Genomic DNA, 19213 nt, shown 5'->3' with positions numbered 1-19213 from the left:
AAAATCAATGGTTGAATTCTAACGAGATTTAAATTACTATTAGTAGAATCGATTTTTATTTTTTTTAAAAAAAGAACAACTATAATGCTAGAAAAATCCTGAATAAGGAAAGAGATGAATAATTTGAGAAAAAGAGAGTGAATATTTAAGAAAGAACAACCAGGTTACTAGAAAGATCCAGAGAGAGAAAAAGAGAAAAAGATTAATTTGAAAAAAAAGAATGAATACATGCTAATTGTGGAGAAGATTTATGAGAACTTTAATATCTATTAACTATTCTAATGTTTTGTGAGACGAATGTAAAAAAGGGAGAGAAAAATGGAAATAAAATAGAGAGAAAAAGGGAGAAATTCATGGACGTGAATTAATTTTTAATTATGATTTAATTTTTTATTCTTTAAGAGTAGGAGTTTAATTTTTACCAAAAAAAAAAGAAAGAATAGGAGTTTAATGATTTACCTAAAAAAAAAAGTAAGAGTTTAATGGTAATCATTAGATAATGATTAAAAATGACATCTATATTCATGTTTTATCTTAAACTTTTATTTTGAGAAAAAGAGAGTGAATACTTGAAAAATAATAATCAAAATACTAGAAAGATCTTGAATGTGAATGAGAGAGGAATAATTTGAGAAAAATTGAGTGCATATTTAATAATTATGGAGAAAAATTTAGGAAAATTTCAATATCTATTAACTACTCTAATGTTTTGTGAGACATGTATAAAAAGGAAAATAAAAGAGAAATTTCATGAGATAATAAATAAAAATGAAAATATGAGAGAATAAATAGGGAGAAATTCATTGAATGTGAATTAATTTTTAATTATGTTTAATTTTTTATTCCTTTAAAAATAAAGGTTTAATGGTAATTATTAGATAATGATTGAGAATGACATATATATCTATCATCTTTATTTTAAATTTTTATTTTTAATTGTTGCTATTCGGTAATTGTTAGGCTCATTGCCTCTTAGGTTGCTTGTTAGTTGAGGTTTCTTTCTCGCTTTGTCTGGACTTTGTTCCTTGTGTCTCTTGTAATTTATTTTATTTTCTTTTGATAATGTATTATTTAATCATAAAAAAATGGTAAATATCACTTCTAATCTATTAAAAGCCCAACATAGCACTTATTCACTATTAGTTGGTTTCACTTACCTCCCATATTGCATCAAAAAATATATCAAAAACCCAAAATAATAGTAATGTTTAATTTTATCTAACATTTAACTTTTGGTTAGATATTTTTCTAAAACCCTAAATTACCTTTGACTAAAAATATTCTTTTTTTATTTTAAACCCTATATTGCTTAATCACCCCCAACAGTTAAACTACTAAATTGTCCTTAATTAAAATAATTATTAAAAACCAAAACACTATAATTAAATATAAATTATCTTTAATTATTAAAAACCCAATTTCTTGTTTAAATTTTTTGATCAAACAATTAAAAAAAAAGAATTAGATTAATGGTTGGGATTTAATAATTAAAGATAATAGTTTTAGGAAAAAAAGGGTTTTAACTATGGTGTCGTGGTTTTTAATAATTATTTTAATTGTGGGTAATTTAGTAGTTTAATTATTATGGTGATTAAATAATATAGAGTTTAAAATTAAAAAAAAAGGTAAATTTAACCGAGAAAGTTAATAGATGAGAAGTCTTTGATATATTTGCTAGGTAAGAAGGAGGTAAGTGATATTATCCAACTAAGAGGTGGTAAGTGCTATTTGTCTATCTAAGAGGAGGGGAGGTAAGTGATATTTACCTCAAAAAAAATAGTATTTAACATGTGAAATAAGAGAAATAAGAAAAAAAAAAAACTATTTAGATAACCATACGTAGAAGGTAGAACCACGCTTCAGTTGAACCGAACCGGAGGACCAGTCTCTGTATTACAGACCCTTGGTTTGACTTTTCTAGTCGTCAGTTCTAACTGTGGTGACGAATATAGTGACGAAAAATCATGATGTTGAGATTTAGAAGAAATTCAGAATCGGTCAAAACTCAGTGGCGTTATCGCCATCAAGATGTGATGAATACCGAGACAACAGAGAATTGGTACCGACGTGATGAATAACGAGACAACCCATATGATTCACTTGTGGTTGTGGTCGTGGTCTTTGGAGTTTGGACTCTCTCTCATAAATAAACGAATAAATAAATAAATAAATAACTAATCGCAACAACTCAAATACACTAACACGTTCATCGCTTAAGCGTCAACAAGCGCGGCTGTAAGGAACCTGCAGCGGAGCTCTGCTCCACGGCTCTCTGGCTGAAACACTGACAAAACTTGCAGATGCAATTTGGCACTTTCGTCCTCTCCAATCTCCTTAGTCCCTTAGCTGCAAGTTGATTTGATTGTTCATCATTTCAAGCTCTTGCCTTTCTTTACGCTGTAAGTTTGGATTCTTGTTACTTTCTGCTTTCGATTCTGCTTTCCTTGCATCTCTTATGTTTGACGATTTGATTTGTTTGTTTCTATTAGCTGTACCGAGTTTTATGATCATAAAGGAATTTCATTTTACTTCCCTCAGTTTCCTTGTTTTCTTTCTCTTTGCAAATCTCCATCATTTCTCAATCCTCATTGCTAGAAGCAGAGCTTGGGAGGGAGGGATTCTGGAGGCTTTAGGTAGTGGTTCTGCTTCTCTTTATTTGACGCAGAAGCCACTGATGTTTGAATCTTATTCTGTTATTTTTCAATGGAGATGAGCAGTCGTAAGTTATAACTAATCTCTTTCTAAATAAACTGATTTTAGTTTTTTTGTCTTGAAATCCAGCAGAATTGCAGGGACGATCGGTTTGAGGTATCTACCCACCGTCGGGGGTAGAAATTTTGTGAGCAGAGACATGGCGCCTGGTTATTGGATTTCGTCTCTCGCCTGTGCAAGTTCTGATATCCAGTCGCCGGCGGAATGGTTGAGATTCATCTTCCTATCACCATGCCCTCAACGAGCGCTTTTCGCCGCCGTAGATCTCATCTTCTTGTTCGTCTTCTTCGTCTTCGCCGTCCAGAAGCTTTATTCCAGATTCCGCTCTCCTGGCATTTCCGAATCCTCTATCGAGAAACCTCTGCTCGAAAGAAGGAGAAATCATCTCAGAAGTACTCCATGGTTCAAGCTCTCCTTGGTTCTAACGGTGTTGTTAGCAATCTCTTACGCTGCACTGTGCATTCTCACCGTCACCAGAAGCACCGAACCAGAATGGAAGACTCCTGAATGTATTTTTCTCCTAATCCAAGCAGTGATGCAAGTGATTCTTGCGATTTTGATCGCTCACGAGAAGAAATTTCAGGCGGCGTTTCATCCGATGATCCTTCGAGTTTACTGGTTTACGAACTTCATTTTTTCCTGCTTGTTCGCTGCTTCCGCCATCATCCGGCTGAGCTCCGTCCAATGGAGCCGTGACGCCGAGTTAAAGAATGACGATGTGTTCTTCATTATCAACATACCTATATCAATTTTTCTTCTTATTGTCGCCATTAAAGGATCAACCGGAATTAGAACGACGAGCGAAACCCAATCTGAGTTGGAACGAGATGCTAAATTGAAGGAACCTCTGGTGCTCGAACAGAACGTGTCCCTCTACGCTTCAGCTTCTTGGGTGTCTATAGCATTCTGGTTTTGGATAAATCCCTTGCTTAGTAAAGGTTACAAATCTCCTTTGAAGACAGAGGATGTGCCATCGCTTGCACCTCAACACAGAGCGGAGAGAATGTCAAATCTCTTCGAATCAAATTGGCCAAAACAGGCTGATAAATCGCAGCACCCAGTTCGAACCGCATTGCTTCGCTGCTTCTGGAAAGAATTACTCTTCACGGCTTTCCTCGCGATCGCACGCCTCTGCGTCATGTATGTAGGTCCAACTCTGATCCAAAGATTCGTCGATTTCACTTCAGGGAAGAGAAGTTCCCCCTACGAGGGTTACTATCTCGTAACAACCCTTCTCGTCGCTAAATTCTTCGAAGTTCTGATCGCTCATCACTACAACTTCAACTGTCAGAAGATTGGAATGCTTATTCGATCCTCGCTGATCACTTCTCTGTACAAGAAGGGACTGAGGCTTTCGTGCTCTGCAAGGCAAGAGCATGGAGTAGGGCAAATCGTTAATCACATGGCCGTGGACGCTCAGCAGCTTTCCGACATGATGTTGCAGCTGCACTACCTGTGGCTGATGCCGCTCCAAGTTACCACCGCTTTCGCTCTTCTCTTCGGCTACTTCGGCGTATCTGTGTTCGTAGCATTTCTAGGGCTCGTAGCGGTTCTTCTGTTCGTCGTGTTTGGGACAAAACGGAACAACCGTTTCCAGTTCAATGTGATGAAGAATCGTGATTCAAGGCTCAAAGCAACGAACGAGATGCTGAACTATATGCGAGTGATCAAGTTCCAAGCCTGGGAGGAGCATTTCAACAAGAGAATCCAAGATTTCCGTGAAGCAGAGTTCGGGTGGCTCACCAAATTCATGTATTCCGTGTACGGCAATATAGTTGTGATGTGGAGCGCCCCCGTAGTGGTTGCGTCGCTGACATTTGGGGCGGCGCTGTTCATGGGGGTTTCGCTCGATGCAGGGAAGGTTTTCACGCTGACAACGTTCGTCAAAATCTTGCAGGAGCCTATCAGAGCTTTTCCACAGGCACTGATCAGTCTTTCTCAGGCGACGATTTCTCTGGGTAGGTTGGATTCGTACATGACCAGTCGGGAGCTCGTGGACGGAGTGGTGGAGAGGGTTGAAAATTGCGCCGACGACATTGCCGTGGAGGTGAAGGATGGGGGATTCGCGTGGGACGATGACACCACAGAAGCTTTGCTGAGAGATTTGAATTTCGTGATCAAGAAAGGGGAGCTTGCCGCCATTGTCGGGACCGTCGGATCAGGAAAGTCGTCCCTCATCGCCGCTATTCTTGGCGAAATGCCCAAAGTCTCCGGAATGGTACGTTTATTTCTGACCTTCTGATCCATGATTTATCTCCTCCCTGCGCTTAACTGCGCCATATTGGGAGCCGTACTGTTCCAATTGAGTGGGGTTTCTTAGTCCTGCCTTGATAAAATGTAATTTTGTTTGGGTCATGCATTAACTCCAAGTCGAAATTTCAAATTTCGGGCCGTCAGATCCGAAATCTTGGTCGAAATTGAATCTCGACCGTTGAATTTCAGTAGTCTGAGTCAATCTAACAGCCAGCTTAATGCACAAGACCCAAGCAAAGTTCATTAAAATGATGTATCTTGACACTAGATTGTTGACGTGTCACGGGTAACACACAAGTAGAATTCACATAGGCAGACTCCTTTACTTTTGATTTATTTGATTAATCTTGAGAGGCAGATTCTATAGTGTGCCTGTTGTGTGGAGAAATATCAAGGGAGCATATATTTTCTCCCCTCTAATGGAGAAAAGAATCTATGCTCTTACTTTGCTCACCTCACACCTTTTCACCATGTAAAGGGTAGCTCCGATGGAATCACACCGTTTCACCGCATATTAAGGATAGCTCGAGGTGATCTATGCTAGTTCTTTATTCACCTCACACTTTTTTACTGTGTATTAAAGGTGGGTGAAATCCTCTAACATGTGGTGAAAATGTGTGCACGGAGTACGAAATGAAAAGGTAGAGAAACGGTTAAAAAATCAATTATTTGGTATTTTAGTTGTCCATGTTCTTACATAAGTGGTAAAAAAATGATTGGCTCACCGTTCACCATGTGCTTATGAGTTCGATTCATACTTCTTCACTATATGTTTAATATTTCTTTTTAAATATATGATAAAAGAAATCTAATGGAAACACGATTCTCTAATGAACGTGTGCCGCTGGTGCAGCGGATAAAGCCTACCGGGCTTTTTTTTATATTTATTTATTATTATTTTTTTGAAAAGGCTATCGTTGAATAGCCCATAAAATTTGTGGTTTGACACGATTACACATGAATCTGTGGATTCAGACCTTATAAAATCACATGTTGACGTTAAAGATTGGAGGCTTTTTAACTTCCACAAAGAAAAGGATTTGGGTGTCAGTGTGTCACACCTAGAAAAGCATACTTTTTTTTATGTAATGTAATTAATGAGATTCACGACAGCCAGCTATGACTCTAATAATGGAGACGAGCAAATTAAGAACTTTGCAAGGCTCGTACCAATATAATATGGAAAAGTGAAAAAACCATAGAAGTTGGTCGAAGTTGAACTCCCACTATGAGCAATAATGAGGTTGTAAATCTCTTTAGTCAACAAAAAAAATGAGCATAATAATGTGTCGGGAATAATTCTAAAACCATTCATCAATCCTGACAGATTCACGTGAGTATGGTAATTTTACCTCAATACTTGAGGTGCAATGCAGTCAAAACTCATTTTCACCCTGACTCAAGGATTAAAATTCTTGTCACCGATTCTGAACACAGATAGGTCAAGTGAAGCCCAATTCTTCTGATTATTCTTAATCAGGTTGGACAGGATGAATGGTCCATTTTCCTGTCTCTCTGTCCTTGCCCCTATTTTTAATTGACTTTCTTCTTAATCATGAGTGGTCATGTACCTGACACTAGTTCTAGCCTTAGAAAATCTCATATTGAGAAATATTTTATCTAAATTTAAAATGAGTTGTACAAGTGACAATTGAATTTCCAAATCAAATTATTATTAAATTATTATATATGTAAAAAAAAAATATATGAAAAAAATAGAACTTCTTAGTTATTATTGTTCAAGTTTTAAAAGCATTTAAAACAGTTTAACTGAAAATTTAGTTAGGATGGGGAGGGAGAAATGAGTGCCACATCAGTAGACAAGTTTTCCTTAAATTAAGGAAGCTTGTTTGTCTACTTTTTCACCCCATTGATGATTGAACCAAACAAATTATACTTTAGGATTTCATGTAAAATTTTATTTTTTCTCATCCCACTTCAAATTTGGCAAACAAAACGATGCTTGAGAGAAATGATTCATGACTTTCGACTTTTGGCCTTAAAAGTGTATTTTAGTTTTAAATTTTAATTGAATTTTTTTTTTAAGTAATGACCCACACCTCTTAGTCAAGAGGTCATGAATTTGACTCTCTTTGGTGATATATGTAGTAGTCCTTTGCTATGTAACATAAAGCCATCTGTTCAGCTCTCAGGGTCAAAATCTTGAACTGTTTAGGACAGGTTGGGACCCAGGGCAAAACTTACACCCTCACTCAATTTCCAACAGCCAATACCCTATGTGTCAAGTAGAAGACCCAATAGCAAATACCCTATGTGTCAAGCAGAAGAGGATCATCTGTACCGTAGTTTCTTCTGTTAATAGAGAGAACACCAAGAACATTGCAATGTTCCTGCTGTTAGGAAATCTAGAGTGAGAGAGCACCTTCTGCTTTTCTCTTCCATTTGTTGGAATAAACGTATGTGTCTGGTATACACTGGGGTGACAATTGAATGGACTTGGTCACTTGATTTTTCTGGTAGTAAGGTCCGGGTGCAAAACCACCTTCTGATGTTGAACTGAAGTATTGAGTCCTTGGTGCTGCAACTGCAAGCAAGCACTGCAATCTGATTATGACTCAGTCACTCAGCTGCAAGAACAACAGCAAACCCACTACTTGTCCCAAATAGAGAATACTTTCTGCATTGCTTGCTAATGCCCCCAATAATGTTTTGCTACTGTTTACTTTGCTTTAATAGGTGAGGGTCTGTGGAACCACTGCTTATGTGGCACAGACATCCTGGATCCAGAATGGAACCATCCAGGACAACATCCTTTTTGGTTCAGCATTGGACACAGAAAGATACAGGGAAACAATCAGAGTCTGTTGCTTGGAGAAGGACTTAGAAATGATGGAGTTTGGTGATCAGACGGAGATTGGAGAGCGTGGTATCAACCTTAGTGGTGGACAAAAGCAGCGTATACAGCTTGCCAGGGCTGTTTATCAGGACTGTGATGTCTACCTCCTTGATGATGTCTTCAGTGCAGTTGATGCTCAGACTGGTTCAGAAATATTTAAGGTGACTCACATTTTGATATCTTCAGTTGGCTGCATGTGTATTTTTTTACTGGTTGTCTACTTCATGGACAGACATGAAACTTATTCACAGAAGATTCAAGTTCTAGTTTTCTATGACCATTTACTGATATTAATCACCATTATTGAGATTAAAACATTTGCTATATTCTAGCAGTGCTAAATATTCACTTTTCATTCATTTTACAGTGATATGTAAACCTTATTTAAGTTTTAAAATTAAGAATCAACTTATATCATGGCAGCAGTATAAGTTCCCAATGGAAAAAATTGCTGAATGCAAATCTTTTTGGGGAGGTTAAAGATTCCCTCTTTTAAACATTGGTCCTGATCCTCAAAGTTGAAATTTTTTCTCCCTTTTTTTTTTTGTTTTTGTTTTTGGGGGGGGGGGGGGTGGGGGGTGGGTGGAGGGAGTTTTTGTCCAATCAGATGTTGCCTACAGATGCTCTTGTCAGCCTAAGTTGAGCATTGGCTCATCAATTAAGTGAGAATGTTAGCGAAACATTGTTTTATTGGTTCAGTTAGTGGATCTTAACATAGTGTGTCCAACCCCCCCCCCCCCTTTTTTTTTTTTTTTTTGGATGAATAATCTTGACATAGTTTTTGTTGACTTCTAGGTTATCATTGTTAAGTTGAGTACCAACCTCAGTAAACCTAATTTCCCTGCCTAGATTAGGACTCAAGATGCAAAGTTTGACCCAATTGGGAAACCTGAAGCTCATAAAATTCTGAATTGTTTTTGTAATGTTCTATTTTTCAGGAATGCGTGAGAGGAGCCCTCAAAAATAAGACTGTTTTGCTTGTCACCCACCAAGTTGACTTTTTGCACAATGTTGATCTCATTCTGGTAAGTTGATATGGTCTTTGGTTTCTATCCTACCACCCCCTCCAGCCTTTCAAAAAAAAAAAAAAGAAAAGGTAAAAGAATCCCACAACAGTACAAGACCCTGCAGTAGCAGGGGCCTCATGCACTGGAGTTCTTTTTCATGAAGGTTTCCCAGTTCCTACTTTTTGTTTTCCATTACTCCACAGTGCACATGGAGCTCACCATCTCATAATTCTATGAGTTCTTTGGTAGGAATGGTCAATTTTGCATTAAATCTGTAAATAATCCCAGAATTTTGTAGCCAGTACCAGGTAGAGCGAAGTAGAAAGAGAGATTGAGGGAGAGAAAAGAGAACAATCAGAGAACTTAGATTGGCGATATAATCTATTTTCTACCATACCAGCCAACACATATTTATAGTAAACAAAACAGAATTACTAAAGAATATAACTCCCAACTCTTATCTAGTTAAGCCCAAAGCTTAACAAGAAACTCACTGACTTGGACACTGATAAGAAAAGACCTAATGCAACAAGGAGACCACGACAGTAGGACTCACCCTATAGTGTTACATTATAATATCTCATATCTCTAACAAATCCCAAATGACTTCATTTATCCTTTCAATTTGACCAGTCAGTACCACTAAATATTGTTCCATGCTGAAGCTTCCAACTTATATACTGATGTAATCAGCTCATAGCAGGAGTAATGGAGCATGGTAAAACTTTTGTGTCATCAAGTATTTTCTGACAACTATATCAGATACTTTTTATGCAGTCGAGAGTCTTGCATACAGTTGAGTTATAATTGCATCTACCCAGTGAAGTGAGTTCTATGACTAGCTAGTCCTCAAGGACTCGTGGTTGATTAAGTTATTGTTGCAGCTAAGTTTTGTCTGCCATTGTGTGAATATTTATGTTGAGGAGTCACAGTCCACAGTGCAGTCCTGCATTGCCCAATTCTACAAAAATCTTTTCCGGCAAAGTCCTGTACCTCTAATTGTCTGACTGATCAATCTGTTTTCTATTAACTACTACCATCAAAGCTTGAATCCTTTGTAAGGAGAGCTGGGCTCCAAATTCATGTTAATATTCTGATTCTCCCAAGTATGTTTAATACTAAATGACCAGGTCATGCGAGATGGGAAGATTGTGCAAGCTGGAAGGTACCATGAGATCATGGAATCTGGTCTTGATTTTAAAGCACTTGTTACTGCACATGAAACATCCATGGAGCTGGTTGAAATGAGTGTGAATAGGTCTGCCGAAAGACTCCCTACCAGCACCAAAATCTCCCAAAGCTTCATCAAATCAAGGAGAACCAAATAGTGTAAATGGGTCTGTTGAGCAGTCAAAATCTGAAAGAGGATCCTCAAAGCTTATTAAAGATGAGGAGAGAGAAACTGGCCAAGTTAACTGGCAGGTGTACAAACTTTATTGCACTGAAGCATTTGGGTGGTGGGGAGTTGCAGCTGTATTACTAGCATCCCTGGGATGGCAGGTGTCTATAATGGGAAGTGATTATTGGCTGGCAATTGAGACTAATGAAGACAATGCCTCTTCTTTCAGACCGTCTCTGTTTATTGATGTCTACGTAGCAATAGCAGCAGTCTCAGTTGTATTGGTGCTGATCAGATCCTTGCTTGTCGCCTATATAGGGCTCAAGACAGCTCAGATTTTCTTCAAGCAGATTCTTCATAGCCTATTACATGCTCCAATGTCATTCTTTGATACCACACCTTCAGGAAGAATTCTGAGTCGGGTGAGATTCTTTCCCTTCAAATTTTCGGTATTAATGTTCTCATTGTTTGAATTTTTTTAAACTTTTTCTTCTCATAATTACTGCCCAACTCAGTAAAGGGCATGCGTTAGCATAAGGGTGAGGTTGCTCCATTGTGATGGGGAATTCAAGGGTCATAACATATGCAGCCTTACCTCTCCATACATTATGACCCTCCCCACACCCCACTGTGGCAGGCATCCTTGCCCACTGCATACCCCTTTTTAAAAATAATTACTGCTCACTTCAGTACCTGAGGAGTTATTGACTTATTTCCTTGTCATATGTCCCTTAATTGCCATTTCAACTGACTAAGTTTTCTCTGTTGCAATTCCTTTTGCAGGCATCTACAGATCAGACTAATGTGGATCTTTTCCTTCCCTTCTTTGTGAGCCTCACAATTGCCATGTTCATTACAGTGCTTAGCATCATCATTATTACTTGTCAGTTCGCTTGGCCAACAATCTTCCTAATTATACCACTGGGTTGGCTCAATATCTGGTATAGGGTATGAACATCTTTCCTCTAGTCCTTCTGCCATACTTCTCTTCAAACCCCTCCCCCCCCCCCAAAAAAAAAAAAAAAAATGCAACCATGATTTTGGCAGTTTTTAGTTTTTACCATCCACAAATGCTTTTCGAAGTTTGAAATTGAGGGTTTTTATTATTTTATTATTTTTTAATCTCTCTCTCATACACATTACATTCAGGTTCATTCTTTTTTACTCTATTTTTTATTTGCAGAGTTATTACCTTGCAACATCTCGCGAGGTTACCCGCCTTGATTCGATCACCAAAGCACCTGTTATTCATCATTTCTCTGAAAGTGTTTCTGGGGTTATGACAGTACGGTGCTTCAGGAAGCAAGGGAGATTTATTCAGGAGAATATCAACAGGGTCAATGCAAATTTGCGTAATGATTTCCACAATAATGGATCGAATGAATGGTTGGGCTTCCGCTTAGAATTGATTGGCAGTATAATCCTTTGCATTTCTGCAATATTTATGGTCTTCTTGCCTAGCAGTATCATCCAACCTGGTAACTATCTGACATGTCTTTCTCTTGTTCCCTATCCAACTTATAGTTTTCTAGTGTGTTAAGTTGACTGGGATTTAGATGATCTACTAACTGCTTTTATCTAGTAACCCATTATCAGCTTCCTTCCCCCCTCCCCCTGGATAAGCAATAAATTTTACAGAGACAGGGAACTGGAGGTGCACAATGTCACATAGAATTACTTATTGATAACATACAAAGATAAAGGGCCAAATCTAGACATACCCTCCTAAAACTTCTTATTCATTATTTCTCCCAAAAGAATGTTTTCCCTGAAGTGGATGCTTGGTCTTACAGCTCCTTGCTTAGCCAGCTCATCAGCAATCTTCAGTTACTATTTATTGTTTATGTGTGTTTTGTCTATATTCTCTCACCTTGAAAGATTAGAATTGATTAACTGTTTTAATAAATCCCTGATTTGCTGGTGTATTGATGTTCGGAATCTCCTTTAAAAATTGCAAATGAGATTCCTGTAAGAAATTATGATGACACTAATCAGATTTACATATTTATGGTTGCTGTTATGACAATTTAAAGCATAAAATTTGTTACTACTGTGTTTTCTTTGAATTTATTATTACAGTAGGTTGATGCTGTGTATAGCATTCTATTATAGTGTTCTCCTCCTTAACCGTGTTCCTGTATCCTTGTTAGCTGTTAGGGATTTTATCATGATGAAGTAGTAATTTTTGGTTACTGAAGAACTATTGTGTTAAATATGTAAGAACTGCTTTAGGCAAAAAAATTGGCGATTATGATTAATGAATAATAAATGAAACACTTACTGAATGTGAAACAGTTTGTGGCATGACAAATCTCAGTGTAAAGATTGATATTTTTCCTTCTTTAGAATATCTGTTAGTGCACAAGTGTTTATATGGCACTAAATCCCCAAGCATCAGCTGCTTGACCTATGGTAGTATTCCCCAGAGAAATATAGCTTATGGAAAATGCTTGACCAGGAGTTGAACACATAAGGTAGAAAAGAATACCCTGATAAAGTATTGCAAAATGGCTTGAGGCTTCTCTGCCTGTTGAGGAATGCTGATGTACAAAGGGGCATACATGATGTTTCTTTTGAAGAGACAGTAGGGTAAGGGATGAGCTGTGCTCTTAGGAGAGAGGTTATCTCTCAGCTTAGGGGTGATTGAGTTGGGATACTCAGGGGTGTGGGAGTTCTTGTATTTGCTGATCAATTGAGCTACTTTGTTGATGAACTAACCTAAGAAATTCCGAGTCCATTTCCTGTGTATACATTTCAATTGCAGTGCATGTGTGAAAGTGAAAGTGAGTTGCAGGTGCTGCCATGAGTTGGTTACAGGGGCTGCCAGGAGCTGCTTCAGGGATTGAATGAGGATCTTATCCACGGTCTTAACACTTCTCTTTTGTTGAAAGTCTTATCCTCAGAAAAATTCTCAACCAGTAAAGTGCATCCCTCAAGAGACCCACCCATGCACAATTAATGAAACACAACAGAACTTTTGGTGTTCACCTTTTTAAAACATAAAATTCTAACCTTCTTCCAGTTACTTGAGTATGTCTATGTTTGTTAGAGGAAACTTCAAGCGTCCTTTGTAAATTAGTTTCTCATTAGTGAGTGACATGGATGTTTTTCCCTGCATTTGAAGTGTTGGTCTTCTGTCATACTGAAAGTGACTGCTTGTTTTACATGATGCAGAATATGTTGGTCTGACTCTCTCCTATGGCATGTCTCTCAATGGTGTACTGTTTTGGGCCATATATATTAGTTGCTTTGTGGAGAACCGAATGGTATCTGTTGAGAGAATAAAACAATTCACAAACATTCCATCTGAAAAAGAATGGAGGATCAAAGACTGTCTGCCTTCTCCAAATTGGCCCACTGAGGGCAATATCTCTCTGCAGGACTTGCAGGTATCTAATTAGAATCTTTCATGTATTTCATATTGCAAAATCTATGGTACAATTATCTGGAGGTTCAACGTACAAAGAAACTGAAGTAGTTACATGTTTGTTCAAAGAAATCATATTCATATCATCGAGAAATCATATTCATATCATCGAAACAGTCAATGTCACCTAAATGGGAACTCTGGTTATTTTTGTGATGATAAAGTGTAAATGTGATTTCCTACTGTCTTATTTTCTGTTCATTTGATCCAAACCGACTCTGTGAAGCATCATCAGTCCTGGCTGAGTGAATTAGTTAGACAAATCCTATTTCCTAAATCAAGTTAAATGAAGGCACTTTTGTCTTTTCTTCCTGCTTTAGATTAACTTACTTTTGGCTTCTGACATCATTCTTACATCTTCAAGTTGCAGACATCCTTCCCAATTGGTGCAGTTCTTGGTTCTTTTCTCAACATGACTGAACCTATTCAATTGTCTTATGTCCATCTGTACCTATTAATGCTAGTGAATTTCTTTCTGATGCCGTCCTATATAGTCATTCCAACGATTCCATTGTCACATTTCCAGCTGTCTTAGAAATTGCTTAAGAATGTATTGGATTGACTGGCTGGATAGCATTGTTAGCTCTTATTGTGCCATCTCAAACATTGTTGGGTTATACCTCTGTGTTCCTTATTCCATGAACTATGTATGCGATTAATTTATGGCATGTTATGATGATGTGTGCGGCTGATTGCTGCTGAATACAAGAGGCTGAGTTGGAAACAGAAAACATCTCTTATATGGTCAGCATCCATTTGCACCCTTCCCTACCCGAACACCTGTTTGAAGGACAAGAAGATATATAGAGTTGTCTGTAAAGATAAAGCATCAAATCAAAGCTGCACCTTTGTTTTTTTCATTCTGTCGCATAGTTGAGGCTCTTGAAAATAGTATTTCGTGGTTTGATTGACTAACAGGTTAAATATCGATCAAACACTCCTCTGGTTCTAAAAGGTATCACTCTCAACATCCAAGGAGGAGAGAAGATTGGTGTTGTTGGTCGAACTGGAAGCGGCAAGTCAACTTTAATCCAGGTTTTCTTTAGGTTGGTGGAGCCATCAGGAGGCAAAATAATCATTGATGGGATCGACATTTGCACACTGGGTCTTCATGATCTTAGATCTTGTTTTGGCATAATTCCTCAAGAACCAGTCCTTTTTGAAGGAACTGTCCGAAGCAATGTTGACCCTGTTGGACTGTATTCTGATGAAGAAATATGGAAGGTACATATTTGTTCGTGACTCTTAATAATCTAGTTAGGCAATTGCAAATTAAGGTTGGTCCATCCTCAAAGAATCTATCAGTGCCTTCAATGCCCAGAAAAATGCTGAAACTTTTTTGCACCAGAGAATCAAAACTGAAAGTGCATTAGCCTTTTTGTTTGGCCTGTTGTAGTGAAGTGATGTTTTCTTAATTTTGAAAAAAGAAGCTTCTCAATTTGTGTAGTATCATTTAAGAATGTGGATTGATATTTTGGATCTTTCTTTCTTCACAGAGCCTTGAACGCTGCCAACTGAAGGAAGTGGTGGCTGCAAAACCGGAGAAACTTGATGCTCCAGGTCTCTCTCTCTCTCTCTGAGTTTAATATATAAAATATTTCTTGTTGAGGTTGATTGGGTCATTTTTCTTGATACTTATGTTCAATGAACCGTTAACAGTGGTTGATGATGGGGACAACTGGAGTGTGGGACAAAGGCAGCTTATTTGTTTGGGGCGTGTGATACTTAAGCATAGCAGACTTTTGTTTTTGGATGAAGCTACTGCTTCTGTTGATTCACAAACTGATGCTGTCATACAAAGGATTATAAGAGAGGAATTCTCAGCCTGCACAATTATAAGCATTGCTCATAGAATACCCACCGTCATGGACTGTGATAGAGTGCTGGTTATAGATGCTGGTATGTGCTTTGCTATTTTCTCTTCCTATTTTAATTTGACAGATTGTGTAAATTTTAATGCATTTTCTTTTCCAGTTTGTCTAGATCCATTTAGCAGGAATCCTTCTGCATCTTATCTGGTTTATCAATGTGTGCTAATTCTGAGCTTTTTTTGTCTGATTCATTGGATATTAACTGATGAGGCTGAATTTCTATGTCTTGCACCTTTTTTAAGAATTCATTTTATTTCTTTCTTGTTTTGAACTAGGCTGTCATTTCCTATATATTTAAGATCTGTTTGGTCTGGATGTTCTTTGTGTCTATTCTCTGACAGGGAGGATGTTGTTGATTTGTACTTTGAGTTGCCCTTCCCTGCTGCCCTAACAGTTTGAGCTTTTAGGTGAATTGGTAGCTGACAGCTGTCCATTATTTTTTTCCCAATAGGCTTTGTGATCTCTTTATTATAAGAAATAGCTTGGTCTGCTGCTCCTTGGTGTCATTTTTTCCTAATGTAAAAACTTGATCTTGCTACTCCTATTAGTGTTCCTTCACTCAAAAGCAGCATTACTATATTGCCATAACTATTTCATGCAGGTTGTTATGCCTATTTTGAATTTGAAACCTCTGTGATGGGTATCATACCTTCCTGGGTTTCCCATTGGAAAAATTTTTCTCGTTTATCATTCGTTTTAGGATATTTCATTGTCAATGGTGCTTGCTTGAAGGTTAAAGCCAGAGCATGCATTTCTTTGGTGCATCGAAGATCTGGAATTGTTAGGTCCTTAGTTTTCTGGTCCTCTGACTTTTAATGGGAGATTGGGTTTATCATTGTGGATTCTTTTATACCAATCTTACATCAGGACAAGGTTCTTGGGGATATTTTATAGGCCCTGGTAACACCGGTTTGTTTTGCATATGGCTGTTTCTTTATTCCTCGTGTCATCCTATTCACCTAAATATCGGCAATTTCTTCTGTATTATATTAACCTCCCTGTTAGAATCTATTCCTTTGTATTTTTCCAAATAAAATTCAGAAAAGTTGCAGGAAACTACCAAGGATATTAAGTTCCATATGGTAGTCTGGTAAAGGATTTTGATTCCCTTCATATGGATCCGAACTGTAGTTTGATTTTGTTGTCTCTATTTATTTGGTTTACATTTGCAGGTGGTTTTGTTGGAATAGAAAGATAATTTTGTTTTCCTATTTGCAAGCATTCTACTTGATTACATATTACACTTGTCTAGAATAGTGCCAGTATACATTTCATAGTTACTCTTAAGGATGGTGCTAGTTGCTACATTGTCATCATTACTGTGTTTTTCTTTGTTAATTTTCCTGCTTTTCTTCAGTATTACTTGCAACCCTTGGATGATGTAACCACTCTGTTGACTGTTGAGTACCTCAGAATGCATTTCTGGTTTAATAAATTCTGCTTATTGATGCCATGGTCATGAAACTGCATCATTATTCATCAACCAGGGGCTTAAAAACTTGCTGACAATTGTTTGCTTGTACAGGACTTGCAAAAGAGTTTGACAAGCCATCTCGGTTGCTAGAAAGGCCCTCTCTGTTTGGTGCATTGGTTCAGGAGTACGCCAATCGTTCTCAGGGTTTATAGACATTGACTGGGTTCTTCTTAACTATAAGGTACAAGCTGCGAGTTGTGGCCATCTCCATTAACCTCATCAATTTATGATCACAGAGCTGATTGAATCAATTCAACAACTTGGCAGTAGAATGTCCTACGTGCCACTGCCTCCTCTGCAAACCTTTCTTTCAGATCATTTTTGAAGCTTAATCTAATATACTAAGATGATATATAGTTTTAAGTGGTCAAAGTTGCTAGGAAACCATCAATGGATACATTTGCACCCAGTATCTTACATTCTGGGGGGCTTTTTCTGCTTCACTGGAGGACGTGAACATACTTATCACGGATGTGTTCAAATAAAGGAACACATTTTATACCCATTGGATGAAATTTTTTGAAGGAACCACTAGAGGTGACCATCTCGAGGGCAATTGCACTTCGTAGGAACTTGCTTCTTTATGTTTACACAGGTGAAGGTGATATCTGACGCATTTGAGGCTGGAAAATGTTAAGTGGGTGCTCAGAAGGAAGAACCATACTCAAGATTACACTGACATGCTACATTACTTAATAATACAAGGTGTATCAGAAGTATTAGCATATTTATGGGAAGACCATTCCCTAGCACATTCCATCCATTTATGATTTAGGCGACATTGTTGCAACCATAAACAGTATGTAAGACCTGTCCTTGTAAGATCATATGAACTTGGCTCTCTCTGTCTCTCTCTCTCTCTCTCTCTCTCTCTCTCTCTCTCTCTCTCTCTCTCACACACACACACACGAGATTGTGCATCTCTATAAACTTCAACATTTCTTTCCGCATTTGACTTTGCAATGATTTGCCCTGTTTCTGTGGACAGTTAATTTAGGAATAGTGAAAAAATGATATCTATATTTTGATACCTTGTAGTAGGGTTATTAGGTGGAGGTAACTGGATTACCCAACAAAAAGAAGAAGAAGAAAAAAATGTGGAGGTAACTTTTTAAGAATGGGAAAGCATTGAGAATTGAACTTCACCGATGTGGGATTATAATTCTGTAGAACTCCCAATACCTCAACATGTATTATAGGACTTATGTTGCTTCCACAAGGCTGAATGTTTGGAACTGCAACTTGATGGATGGTGCAGAAAAGTTGATCATTTAAAGTGGATGGGTGAGAATGGAATATAAACTTCTCATTTTGACCATTTTACCCTCTGCCCATATTGTTTGCCTATTTGGTATTGCCACAAATTGGTAGTATTGACTAATCCAAACTGATTCCTAAAACCCAAGTTAGCTTACTGTGGTAGATGAGATGGAACTCAAATGAAATGACTACCTTGTGCCTGAGTTTGTTCTCCTAGCAAAAGAGAAGAAGAATAACATCAAAGAACATTGCTTGAGTTGTTCCCCTATGTTTAGAGGCATAACCCAATGAAATGACCACCCTATTTCCTAGTTGAATGTCAGTGTGAATGCTACACTAGGCATTGATATCCTGCCCATAGTAATCTAGAATTAACCATGAAGCAAAGCAAAGAAGCTTGTAGAAGATGTGCTAAGTCTCATTGTTGAAAGTTTTCCATCGATGGTGTGTGAATTCTTCCTCCACCATAGGTGAAACAAAATTCAGTTGAAATATTTTTCCTATGAAAAATTATTTTCAAATGATTTTCCTTTCCTTTACTGATAGTAAATTGCAATTAAATGGAACATTAGTTATTATACTCAACACATAAAAGAGAGACCAAGATGTTAAGTTTCGAATTTGAGAGGTAGAAGGGAAGAAGATGAGGATGACAACACAGATTTAGAGTGGTTTGAATGCAATGTGCAACCTACATCCACTATTGAATGGGTTCTCTCAAGTTGTTTAATGATGGAAGTCGTATACCTTTTATAGGAGATTTATAGAGAGTCCAAGACTTATCAGCCTCTAGATCTAGGATCCGTTTTACATTTGAATTTGCTGAGTCCTTATCACAAGAAGATACAATTGGTATACAACTCTTTTGAATTTGAAATTCGAAAAAATTCTTATCCATGTCCTTTTTCCATCTTGAGTCTTCTTGATGTAAAATTGTTGATGAATTCAAATTCAAATTACTGATTTGGTTGTTGAAACAATTCTTGTCCTTTTCCTGTCTTGAGTTTTCTTGA

The 19213-nt window shown here is 37.6% G+C and overlaps 1 protein-coding gene across 1 annotated transcript; it reads left to right on the top strand.

The window, feature by feature from the left end:
• The first annotated feature begins 2202 nt into the window (after window positions 1–2202).
• Window positions 2203–18123, top strand: ABCC4 (multidrug resistance-associated protein 4). Its single transcript, XM_089153675.1, is given in 13 exon segments — window positions 2203–2399; window positions 2782–4930; window positions 7663–7983; window positions 8761–8847; window positions 9960–10097; window positions 10099–10590; window positions 10952–11116; window positions 11352–11646; window positions 13343–13557; window positions 14514–14819; window positions 15092–15155; window positions 15255–15494; window positions 16992–18123. Coding segments are annotated over 12 exon segments (4503 nt in total). The 5' UTR covers window positions 2203–2399; window positions 2782–2851; the 3' UTR covers window positions 17093–18123.
• The last annotated feature ends 1090 nt before the right edge of the window (window positions 18124–19213 follow it).

Source organism: Hakea prostrata, chromosome 4, assembly GCF_041222555.1.
Source record: "Hakea prostrata isolate BN-2017 chromosome 4, UWA_Hpros_2, whole genome shotgun sequence".
Classification (NCBI taxonomy): domain Eukaryota; kingdom Viridiplantae; phylum Streptophyta; class Magnoliopsida; order Proteales; family Proteaceae; genus Hakea; species Hakea prostrata.
Note: the sequence above shows the minus strand (reverse complement) of the source record. Positions and strands in the feature narration are given on the sequence as shown.